Raw genomic sequence first — 12,646 nt, 5'->3', positions numbered from 1 at the left:
CTACTGGGGGAGAAGAGTGTCCACATAATCTGCCTTGAGCTATTTTAGGCATTTTTGTGATCCAGAAGACCACACTAGTGGGGTTCATGCTGGCACAAAGGCCTTGCCATAGCAGGAAACTTTCTAGTACTCTGGCTTAAGAATTAGAGATACACGAGGATTAGAGATGGGAAGGCAAGTGATTTCCTCTGACTGTTACTTGTTTGGCATTTTTTGCTTTGTTTTTTGTCTGAAATGCTACCAAATTTTTTATTAAATATGGGGAAAACACAGCTGCCGCTTTTTTTTTCCTGAAGTTGTTCCTTTTATTATGCAAAAGGTTTTCTTTCTACATATGTTATACGGCATTCGCCAGGAGCAAATCTTGTCTGGCTTGACAAGCTCTAGTTCTAATTCTCTGAAATACTCATATTTACTTAAATTATAGGGGAAATGTGTCATATTGGTAGTCTTGCATTGTGGATGGCTAATTTCAATGGCTTCTCACATACCTGTGAGAAGGGCCAGGTCTTTGTGTAGCCAAGAAAAGGACATTCATAATTAACTAGAGATAGACCAAGGCAAACTATTTTGCACCCTGATGGAGTAAACTGAAGTGTTTTCTCTCCACAGGCTTTAACCGAGCATGAGAACCTGTGCAAAAAAGCTCCTTTGTCTTGTCTTTGCTTCAGTTTCCTTTAATTACATCATCTTCCTCCCACTCCCTTTGTCAAAGTAGATAAGGCTAAAGTGACTAATGGAATACAAAGTGACCTATACTGGCTTTTAGTTGCAAGTAGCCTAGCATTTAAGTATCAGAATCCTAGACTTGTTTTTTTATGTCATGAAACCTTGCCACATGGAGTATTTCTGGTTTTATAACCTACAATAAGATGAGACTTGTTGGGGGTTTTTGATGCTACTTTCTCTGTAATTCAGTGGCAATGTATATAAATAATTACTTGAGTTATTTCTTACCTCTGTCTTGCTTCCTTCACCTTCCTTAGTCTCCCAATACATACTTTTTTCCTGGCAGTAGTTTTACAGTAATGAAATACTGTATCTTGCTTTGTAAGCTACAAAAATGTTGTGACATTTTGGTGCAGCAGATGACTGACTGCTGTTTTAGAAGAATGAGCATGTGAGCACTTGGAACCATAGCTTGAGCTGACCTCCTGAGAGAGGCCAAACTATACTCAAGATGTATCTAGGTTGCTTAAGAGTATTATCAACACCGTTTTAGCAAACACGCTGAAAGCCAGAATGTTCATTTAACCTGTGTTTTTTGAATGCTTGGCTTGTACTGTTAATTAGACCTGGATGTAAGTAGATCATTCTCCCCGCATTGGAAGGCAGTCAGGCAGGACCAGTACAGGGTAGCCTTGGTGGAATTGAGACAGCTTAGGAAAGAGAGACACATAACCTACATGTGTTAATAGAAAGATGATAGGGTGTGAGCAAACTAGACTTTGGAAAACAGAAATAAGTGTGCTGTATTACACACTATCTCAGTAACTGTATTCTGAAAATAGAATGTTCAGGTGAGTATCTACCACTTTTTTTTTTTTTTTTAAGGGCTTTCTAATAAGGTTAGGGAGGGGGGGGGGGAATTAAATGGTTTTGATTGGTTTTCAGTGAATCACCCCTATCAGTTCTGGTGCTTGTGATTGAATCTTAGTTGCTGAATAGATCATTTTCCTTCCAGACAAGAATGTCTGAGATTTCTATTACTTGAGAAATCAGTGTTTTTTTTGAAGTTAAACTCCTAAACATCTTAGGAGCCTACTTGAGCATAGGCATGCTTATTTCCCAGTAGAAATGGAGGAGCTGAAGTATCTGTCTGGGGTTTCTGGGTTCCTGGTGTGCTAGCTGGAGATATGGGCTTTAATGCTGAGTTACACTGGTGAGGTGGCTTACAGGTCAGGACTTTGGCAGGGTATCCTACCCCAGTGCTCTTGTGTCTTGTGCAGAACATCTGAACAGATCCTGGGCCTGGGGCTCTCTGTGCATTTGCACGATATCCACCTGAGGAAATGCATGTGAGGTTCGGTATGGTTGGTTTGCTTGGTTTTCTTTCCTTCTTCTCCTCCCTACTAAAAAATAAAATAAAAAGGGGTTGGGGGTTCAGTCTGTGGATCACTCGATGGCCGCAATATACTTTTTGGGAATCAGTGGAATTGCTCTGGAACCTCTCTGCCACCTCCCCTCTCCCAGGCACATTCAAATACCAGTGAGGACCAGGGTGCGGAGGGGAATAGTTTGGGCAATGAGGAACAGGATTGTCCATCTCAGCAGCAGTGAGCTAAGCTCCTGCCAGCAGCCGAACAAATACACTGAGATATGGCAGGCACGGATGTGGCAACTGAAAGTCCCCTTTGGTGCTTTCAGTCCCTCCTGTGTTATGTCCTTTGCTTCTGAGAAACAGTCCCTCAGAACACCGGGTTAACGGTTGGGGTGCTGTGTCCATTGGCCTGTGAGCAGCAGGGCTGGCTGGAGGAGCTGGGGTGACAGGGCGGGGGCTGCCGTGTCTGCTTTGCCTGGCATGGTGACAGGCTGGCCTGCTCCTCCCTTCCTGGGGAAAGATGGCATTTGTACCACCTATTCTTACGGCTTCTGGGGTTTATTTTCAACATGCAATCAACATTTTTATTCTTTGGACAAACAGGCTCCGGGGCAGGTCTCTCCTTCCAGGTTAATGGGGCGGCAGTAGCAAATCCCCATCTCACCCGGCCCCTGCTGCCACGGATGGGGGGTAGAGGGGAGCGGCCCCTCCCCTTCCCTCGCCGCTCAGCTACCGCTCCCGTGGCAGAACAAACGCTTTGTAAATAGGGGGCTGGACGGGGCGCAGAGGAGGACAAGAAGCGGCCCCCTCCCCGGGCAAGGCTTCAGGGCCCCGCCCGCCCTCCGGCTCCCGCAGCGCCGGGGCGGCACCGCCCTTTCCCCGAGCGCCGCGGGACGCGGGCCCGGCCCAGCCCCGCCGGGATCCGCCGGGAGGCGGGCGGAACCGCAGGCCGGGCCCTGGAGCCTCCCGCCGGGCGGGGGGCGTGGCGGCCTGTCCTTCCCGGCCCGCCCTTCCCAGCCTCCCCCGCGGCGGCAGGCGGGCCAGTGCCGGGGCGGCGGCTGAGCGGGCGGAGCGCGGCGCGCCTGCCGCTGTCTGTGCCTCGGCATGTCCGACTCCGGCGGCGGTGGGGGCGGTGGCCCCGGCGGCGACGACAGCGGCATGGAGGTGTCGGGCTCGGCGGTGCAGAACGTGGCCGACGTGTCTGTGCTGCAGAAGCACCTGCGCAAGCTGGTGCCGCTGCTGCTGGAGGATGGCGGCGAAGCCCCGGCGGTGCTGGAGGCGGCGCTGGAGGAGAAGGGCGCCGTGGAGCATATGCGCAAGTTCCTCTCCGACCCGCAGGTGCACACGGTGCTGGTGGAGCGCTCCACCCTCAAAGGTGAGGCGAGGGCCGGGGCCGCCGCCGCGCTGGCAAAATGGCGGCGGCGCCGCCGGTGCCCGCCCGGAGCTGCCGCCCTGCTGCGGGGGGGGAGGAGCGCGGGGCCGCCGCCGCGGGGACTCTCCGCTCGGGCAGCGCCGGGCTGCCGCACTGCGGGCGGGGAGGCGGGGGAGGCCTCTCCGCGGGGCCGCTGTTACGCGAGGGCGGTGGCCGTGGCGCCCGGCCCGGCCTTCCCCGTTGTTCTTGTTGTGCGGGTGCGGAGCTGGAGCTGACGCTGCTGGGCGGCCCGGAGGCGGGCGCACGGCGGGGCTGCGGGCCCGGCAGCCGGCGTGCTGCGGTGTCGGCCTGTTCTGCTGGGAAAGGCACCGAAAGTGCTTCGTCAGTGCGGCCTCCCTGCTGCTGCGGGAGGGAGCTGCTGCTTGGCCGCCTGAATGACCGGCCTCAAACGGAACAAAAACAAAAAAACCTGCAGGGTGGGGCGAAGAAAGCGCACCTGAATCAGCCTGTAAAAAGTGCTTTTCCATGGTAAATTAGGAAGACTCTGAAGTTAATGAATCAAGCTGTGGACCTTGCAATGCCTTTGTTTAGTTAGCAAAACCCGGAAGCCATGCTGCTTGTAAACGGTTCTCGAAAACCTAATTGAATGGTGCATTAAATATCACAGCTAAGTTGACGCTTTGACTTAAGAAACATCTTCGTCAGTTACATGTTACTGTTCCTGACTCGATTTGTTTCAAGAACGGCTTTTTATTGTCAACAGATCTGTTGTTAAGTAAGCACTTATTGTCCCAGAATCCATCCTAACAAACAATAGTAAAATATAACTAGGCTTCATTGATAACACACTTAATATTAAGCAAGACCTACAGTCTCTATATGGCTACGGGCCTGCCAGTCTGACTTTGCAAAATTTCAGTATTAAAATTCCAAATCTCTACTCCTGGGGTGCTGTTGGGTCAGTCCTTGTAGATGTATATCAGAACATCATGCAATCATACTTCATATTGCATTATTTAACATGTCAGCCGCTGCAGTGTAAGATACTGGATATATGCCCTGCAGTTCCTGCACACTGAGGGAAACATGCACAAAATTCTTGTACTTGCTGACTGTTCACTTTGAACTTAAACACAGGATGTTTTGAGCAACGTATTATCTTGTGCCTGTTTCCACTAATTGTACCCTTCCTTCTCCTTCCAAAGTTTGAGACTTCTTTTTCAGGAGGGATAGTGCTGGAAATTTCTAGAGGGGAGAAAAAGAACAGTCTTTATGAATTCATGATACAGTGGTTAATAAGATTTAAAGAAACATCCATTGGATGTTAATAGACTATACACATGATTTCTAAATTTCCTTTCGTGTCTGGCCCATGAGGTTGTTTTTCCTTAGTTCAGGCTGGAAGTAATGAAAGATAGAAGTGATCAGTTATCTCCAGACTTGTCGCATAGGTATATATGTATGGTTAAAAACAAATTGAGTCACTTATTATATGCTTTAAAAGCTAAATACCACTTTACTCTGGGTAGAAGGCATTCCCATCTATATCTTTGTGTTTAAAAGCAGTTATTTGGAAAGAGTGGATTATTTGATTGACAAGCGGTCTTCAAACTTAACAGATTCAGAGCATCCAGCACCATATGGAGCTCTTGTTTTTTCTGGCACTATTACAAACGGTATTATTATTGAAACTTGTGCATGGACTAGATTGTGTGAAGAAAATTGTTGAACACAAGTACAGTGAAAGAGAAGCCAAATTTCTGAGAAATGAAACCTGCTCTGTGGTGTCGTGAGCTACACAAACTGTCGACAGCTTTTGTCCGGGTTCCCCTGAGGTCTGGTCTGTTGTTCTGTGCCCTGGCTTCTGGTGCTCGGCACTGCAAATGTGACACCGTGAGGGTCTGTCTCCTGTGAAGGGCCAAATGAAATGAAAGCAGGATAAGAGTCTGCTGTAATGTGGTCAGAGTGTGTCCCCAACGGGGAGTAACCTTCTGCGCCGAAACCACTGCATTGCAGCACAACTGCTGCCGTCCCCAGCAATTACGTCATCTGTGATACGCTGGCTGCGGTAATGCCTGAGTACTTCCCATAGCTTGGGCTGTTCAGAGACTCAATTTACAAATCACTTCAAAAGAAAAAGTCTGAAAATACGAAGCAACCTTTAAAATGAAAAACCAGCTGTTTCAAATTCTCACTGTCAGTGTATCTCTACAAGTAAATGCACATTCTGTATTGCAGATTTCTCTCTTAGAATGCGAGTTGCAGTTTGTTTGTTGTAATGTTTTATAATTTTTTTATAGCAACCTAAAAAAAGTTAATGTGGCTTTGTTATAAAACAATTAACCCACTCTGAGGGATATTGCAAGCTAAATTTAAGTTAGTGTAGAAAGTAAAGGTTAAAAATATCTGGTAATAGCAGAAGATGGTTAAGGGAAAGCTGTAGATGCCTTAGAAATAAAATATTTCTTATATAGCGTATCTTTTGCAGAGGATGTGGGAGATGAAGGAGAAGAGGAAAAAGAGTTCATTTCCTACAGTATCAGCACTGACATTCATTATGGAATAAAATCAAACAGGTGAGTTAGTAAAATAGATCTTGACATTTTTACCCTATGAATGCAAAACCTACACAAGCAGATTTACCTGCTTTACCTACAAATTTACCCCCAATTCATGTAGTGCTTCATGCTTTTTTTTTTCCAATTCTGAGAGGGCAATAGCTTTTCAAGGTGGAGGCTCTGATAAAACAAGGATGTATCACGAGGCTGAAAGGACTTGGGACTTAGAGCTCTGAGGTTTAAGAAGCAAAGTCTTATTAATGTGGTGTACATGCAAATGTAACATACGCACCTTGGGTGCAGTGATCTTTGGTTATGCCTGACTCTTTCATATGTGTCACCTTCGTGCATATTTAACTCAGAAGCTTCATAAAGTGTGTCCCTCTTTAGTGTGGCTGTACTGCAGAGTCCTTATTGGTAGCTAAGTTTGGCTGATTACTGAAGTATAAAGATGTATTTATTGGAATACTTCTATTCTTAGAAGAAAGATTATAAAGTATGATGGTGCAGGGTAGTGTTTGACTGCTGTGACCTAAACTCACAGTCAGATTAAAGCAATTCTAACTGTCACTTAAGTTTCAAATGTTTAGTTGGTAACTCTCTTCTCTGTTCTGCAGCCTGGCGTTCATTAAGCGCACACCAGTGATTGATGCCGACAAACCAGTGTCTTCTCAACTGAGAGTGCTCACGCTCAGTGAAGATTCTCCGTACGAAACATTACACTCTTTCATCAGCAATGCTGTTGCTCCCTTTTTCAAGTCCTATATCAGAGAATCTGGCAAAGCAGACAGGTAATTCACTATAAATACTGCACTTCTCTGCTAATGAATTCAAAGAGGTGTTTAATGAAAAAAAAAAAAGGTGTTCAAGGCAAGTAATGTGAAATTTTTTAAGCACACAGTTGCATACGATGCTGTTGCTGACTGTGGGGAAGCGGTTATGATGGCTTAAATGTGTTGCGGATGGTTTTTGGTTTGGCTTTTTATATGGAAACAACTGTGGTTTTTTTCAGGGATGGAGATAAGATGGCTCCTTCAGTGGAGAAGAAGATTGCAGAACTTGAAATGGGCCTCTTGCATCTGCAGCAGAATATTGAAATTCCGGAGATTAGTCTGCCAATTCATGCTACCATTACTAATGTTGCCAAGCAGTGTTACGAACGCGGAGAAAAACCAAAGGTTACAGATTTTGGTGAGAAGGCTGAGGATCCTTTATTCCTCAACCAGCTACAATCTGGAGTCAACCGCTGGATTAGAGAGATACAAAAGGTACCAAAAAAAAAGTACTAGACTATGTGATAAGAACTTCTGTGTAGTACAGTGTAGGTTCTTCACAGTTTAACTGGTAAAATACTTCTCCATGCGGGATACTCTGAAGATCTGAGACCAGTTTTCTGAGTCACCAGAGATGCTAGTCTAAATTAGACTAAGTCTAATTCTAGATGAAGCTAAGCCTAGTCTAAATTTAAAGTCTAGTGTAAGTTGTTCTGCAGGTAGCTGAAAGCACGACTGTTTTCTCTCTGTTGTAATAGACTCATGTAACTGGCAATAACCTCATGAAGTTTGTAACTATTATTCAAATCTTTACAGCAGATTAAGAGTAACAGGTTCTTGTTTGGTTTTGTTATTTCCTCGGATGCATCCAGAACGACTTCAGAACGCTTGCTCCAGTCCTGTCATGTAGTCTCTCGTATTCCTGCCTGTTACTTCTCAAAAGAGCTCTGCTGTTCTGCTGTCACCCAGAAATAGCAGCTTAGATACTATTCTGGCTTTTTTTCATCCATGGGCTCATGGAAGAATGGTGTTTTTTCTTTCTCCAGAACATAAAACATTTGTTTTCTTGCCTAGCTCATCTGTCATTAACTAGGATACAGACATCAATCAGGAAAGCAGACAGGTGACCTTTTTAGGCTACACTGAAGATGTTACCTGAAGGTCCTAAACGCTGACCTTTAGGACCACTGGAATTAGATGCTGTTTGTGCTGCGGTTCCTACACTTCTCACAGAATGAGTGCCAAAACTGTCTGATGTTAGATTATTAAAACCTAGTAGATGTTATGTGCTTCAATTGTATTTAGCAGTAGGGCAAGTATTTACAGTTGAAGCATATAAATTAAATGCTTTTCTCCCTCTCTTCCTAATACTTTTAAGGTGACCAAATTAGATCGAGATCCTGCATCAGGCACTGCATTACAGGAGATAAGCTTCTGGTTAAATTTGGAACGGGCGCTGTATCGCATTCAGGAAAAACGTGAAAGTCCAGAAGTTCTTCTAACTCTGGATATTCTGAAACATGGCAAACGTTTTCATGCAACTGTCAGCTTCGATACAGACACAGGTAAAATGTCTGTTCAAGACAATTTTTCACAACTGTCCTACAGAACTTAAGCTGTTATGAAATGTGAATGTTGTGGTACAAAGAACAGTGCTGTTTAGAGTCTAATTAAAGCTGTTGTCTTATATAGATTTGATTAATGAAATGAAAAGTTCTATTCAAAATCTTTTCTTTTACTTTTAGGTCTAAAACAGGCTCTAGAAACGGTGAATGACTATAATCCACTGATGAAAGACTTTCCACTGAATGACTTACTATCTGCTACTGAGCTGGACAAAATAAGGCAGGCCCTTGTTGCGATATTTACCCACTTGAGAAAAATCAGAAACACAAAATACCCAATACAAAGGGCATTGCGTTTAGTGGAGGCTATTTCAAGAGATCTGAGCTCTCAGCTGCTTAAAGTGTTGGGAACCAGGAAACTGATGCATGTTGCCTATGAAGAATTTGAAAAGGTATGTTCATGGTTTTCTTATACTGGCAGCTTTATTTTTGCATCATGGCACTGGTGGACGTGATTTTGCATCAAATAGTGACTTTCAGGGAGCATTTCATTTGGGAGCTAAAATTCCTGTTCTGAAATTCTCTCCAGGTAATGGTTGCATGCTTTGAAGTTTTCCAAACCTGGGATGATGAATATGAGAAGCTACAAGTTCTGCTGAGAGATATTGTGAAAAGAAAGAGGGAAGAGAACTTGAAGATGGTGTGGCGAATCAATCCTGCTCATAGGAAGCTCCAGGGTCGTCTTGATCAAATGAGGAAATTCAGGCGTCAGCATGAGCAGCTGAGGGCGGTTATTGTGAGAGTCTTGCGACCTCAGGTAATATTCTCAGTATTATCAGACAGAAAACCTGTGCAGCTTCTTCAACAGCGTTCAATTTCACGAGTGTTGGCTGTTGCTTTAAAAAGTTACAACACAGAACTAATCTAACATTCTCTCTTGCTGTCTGCTTTCCAAAATAGTCTGGTTTTGAACCCTTACTAATAGGCTTAGCTTTAGTTCTCCTCATACTTCCACACTACATGACCATGCTCATGTTACTAGACACAGCAAGTCCAGACTTAATGTAGAGGAGATTAACAAGTGTGCAAATACTTGAGTTTAGCTAAACCACAGTGGAAAATGAGATTATGCTGCACAGTAGGGAAAGTTTGTGAAATAACTGTTGCCCCAGTCCTAGTAGAACTTAAACTTGAAACGTCTGAAAGCTTGTTAAGGATTTGGTACTAATTTGTAGATTTTTTGCAATGCTTGTTAGAAGACTAGGTTTAGCTATTTGTAGGTAAAGTTTGAAGCACCCAGCTTGCTAAACTCTGATTTTAATGCAGGTAACTGCTGTTGCCCAGCAAAATCAAGGAGAGGTCCCTGAACCACAGGATATGAAAGTAGCAGAAGTCCTTTTTGATGCTGCAGATGCTAATGCGATTGAAGAAGTCAATCTTGCTTATGAGAATGTTAAGGAAGTGGATGGGTTAGATGTTTCCAAAGAAGGTACAGAAGCCTGGGAGGCAGCAATGAAACGATACGATGAAAGAATTGATAGAGTTGAAACACGAATAACGGCCCGTTTGAGAGACCAGCTTGGTACAGCAAAGAATGCCAATGAAATGTTCAGAATCTTTTCTCGGTTTAATGCTTTGTTTGTCAGACCTCACATTCGCGGTGCCATTCGTGAATACCAAACACAATTGATCCAGCGCGTTAAAGATGATATTGAGTCTCTTCATGACAAATTTAAAGTACAATACCCACAGAGTCAAGCTTGTAAAATGAGTCACGTTCGTGACTTGCCGCCTGTGTCTGGGTCTATAATTTGGGCAAAGCAGATTGACAGACAGCTCACTGCTTACATGAAGCGTGTTGAGGATGTCCTTGGCAAAGGCTGGGAGAACCACGTGGAAGGTCAGAAACTAAAGCAGGATGGAGATAGCTTTCGCATGAAGCTCAACACTCAGGAGATCTTTGATGACTGGGCAAGAAAAGTTCAGCAACGCAATCTTGGTGTGTCTGGTCGTATTTTCACCATCGAAAGCACTCGTGTCAGAGGTCGAACTGGAAATGTCCTGAAACTGAAAGTCAACTTCCTCCCAGAAATAATTACACTTTCAAAAGAAGTCCGAAACCTGAAGTGGCTTGGTTTCCGTGTTCCACTAGCGATTGTCAACAAAGCTCACCAAGCAAACCAGCTCTATCCATTTGCTATTTCCCTCATTGAAAGTGTCCGTACATATGAACGGACATGTGAGAAAGTAGAAGAGCGTAACACTATCTCACTTCTGGTTGCTGGCTTGAAGAAAGAGGTGCAGGCTTTGATTGCAGAAGGAATTGCACTTGTGTGGGAATCATACAAACTTGATCCATATGTACAGCGCTTAGCTGAGACTGTCTTCAGTTTCCAGGAAAAGGTTTGTTTTATCTTTCAAATTCTGTGAAATTTGTACATTTATACTTCAGTAATGGGGGGTTAACCAGAAGTGGAATCGGAAAGCTGATGACCTGTTTGATAGCTCTTTGGTTAAGAAGCTGGTTGAGTTGGCACCAACTGGCCAGCTGAATGGATCTTTTAGTGCTACTAAAATTGGTAGACTTACTGCATGCAAATAAAGAGAAGTGACTAACCATTACTGCATAGTTATTGGTGCCTCTATCTAACCTGTCAAACTAAACATCCTACTTTTCCTAAACCATTTTAGGTGGATGATTTGCTCATTATTGAAGAGAAAATAGACCTGGAAGTGAGATCATTGGAAACATGCATGTATGATCACAAGACTTTCTCCGAAATCTTAAACAGGGTTCAGAAAGCTGTGGATGACTTAAATCTTCATTCATATTCAAATTTGCCGATCTGGGTCAATAAATTGGATATGGAGGTAGGTTTGAGGTCAAGAAGTAGTATAAACTTAGAGGAAGCTTATTGATCAGGTTCAAAATGAGTTTTGATTACACTCTTCGTGGATACCCAGGGAAAAATTCTTTCTCCCCATTTTCTGCACACTGAAAATGCACTGGAATTTTCAGAAGATGCAAGACCTGTTTGGTTTTAGCTTTTGATCTTTGGGATCAATGAATTCAAGGGGAGTTTTTTCCTTTGAAGAAAAAAGTTTGGTACAGCTTGACTGCCTAGAAGGTGCTGGGGTGCGAGGTAGATAAAGGGCAGTCAAAATCAGCTATGCTGGTAGCAAAGATTCATTACCTTCATATTGTTTGGTTCTGCCGGTTAAGTTTCAGGTTATTGGACACTAGACCAACTTCAAAGCAGTTAAAATTGTTTAATTCCGCTTAAGTCCATGAGGACTTGAGAAGCTTTGAATTGATATTCAGTGAAAATTTTCCAAACCTCTTAAACCTCTTTAGTAACTTAGTAAAGGAGCATACTATGGTGCCTGGTGTCAGAATATATCGATAGTGAGAATCTTTATGCAGTGAATATGTAGCTTTTTTCCTCCAATGTGGCTTAATTTCTTTAGATTGAAAGAATCCTGGGAGTTCGTTTGCAAGCTGGACTGAGGGCCTGGACCCAAGTTCTTCTTGGACAAGCAGATGACAAAGCAGAAGTTGACATGGACACAGACGCTCCTCAAGTGAGCCATAAGCCTGGTGGCGAACCCAAGATCAAAGTAAGTTTTGTTGGGGGGCTTTTTTGTTGTTTTTTCCCTTACTGTCAGTTATTTAATGCAAGAATTATATCTGAAGCTTATATGGGAGATAAATTCTTTTGCATCTAGTTTTGGAGGAATACCTGCCTTCTCCCATTTAAGTGCAAGCTGATTTTTCAAAAATGTGCTGCTTCTTGAAGTCCAAAATTCTTGTCTACTTGTAGTAGTATCTGCCAGTAAAACTGAGTGTGTTACTGTTTCTGCAGAACATTGTACATGAACTGAGAATAACCAACCAGGTGATATACTTGAATCCACCAATTGAAGAGTGTAGATACAAACTTTATCAAGAAATGTTTTCTTGGAAGATGGTAATCCTGTCGCTACCAAGAATTCAAAGTCAGAGGTATCAGGTAAGTGTAATGAAGTCTGAACAATTATTTTAACTTCACAATTAATTGTGCTCAATGTATTAGTCTGTTGCTTAAGGACTGAATCTGACTACCCTGGAAATTCATGTATATCACACATGTAATTGTGGTCCTTAGGTTGGAGTGCATTATGAGCTGTCTGAGGAAGAAAAATTCTATCGTAATGCATTGACAAGGATGCCTGATGGCCCTGCAGCTTTGGAGGAGTCATACTCTGCTGTCATGGGAATTGTGACTGAAGTGGAGCAGTATGTCAAGGTAGGAGGCTGACACCATGTACTGCTACAACTGAAATGAACGTGGGTTTTC

The 12,646-nt window shown here is 43.8% G+C and overlaps 1 protein-coding gene across 1 annotated transcript in view; it reads left to right on the top strand.

Moving 5' to 3' along the window:
* The first annotated feature begins 3,078 nt into the window (after positions 1-3,078).
* Positions 3,079-12,646, top strand: part of DYNC1H1 (dynein cytoplasmic 1 heavy chain 1) — a 44,117-nt gene continuing 34,549 nt past the window's right edge. Inside the window, exons 1-12 of the mRNA XM_082057492.1 lie at positions 3,079-3,416; positions 5,902-5,989; positions 6,589-6,762; positions 6,984-7,239; positions 8,123-8,309; positions 8,490-8,761; positions 8,899-9,126; positions 9,636-10,712; positions 11,001-11,180; positions 11,778-11,927; positions 12,173-12,319; positions 12,455-12,595. Coding sequence (XP_081913618.1) covers positions 3,146-3,416; positions 5,902-5,989; positions 6,589-6,762; positions 6,984-7,239; positions 8,123-8,309; positions 8,490-8,761; positions 8,899-9,126; positions 9,636-10,712; positions 11,001-11,180; positions 11,778-11,927; positions 12,173-12,319; positions 12,455-12,595 — 3,171 coding nt within the window. The 5' untranslated portion in view covers positions 3,079-3,145. The remainder of the gene's footprint in view (positions 3,417-5,901; positions 5,990-6,588; positions 6,763-6,983; positions 7,240-8,122; positions 8,310-8,489; positions 8,762-8,898; positions 9,127-9,635; positions 10,713-11,000; positions 11,181-11,777; positions 11,928-12,172; positions 12,320-12,454; positions 12,596-12,646) is intronic.

This window comes from Streptopelia decaocto (assembly GCF_964273445.1).
Source record: "Streptopelia decaocto genome assembly, chromosome: 7".
In the NCBI taxonomy this organism is placed as follows: Eukaryota; Metazoa; Chordata; class Aves; order Columbiformes; family Columbidae; genus Streptopelia; species Streptopelia decaocto.
The sequence above is the reverse complement of the archived record's forward strand: the minus strand, read 5'-3'. Positions and strand labels throughout refer to the sequence as shown.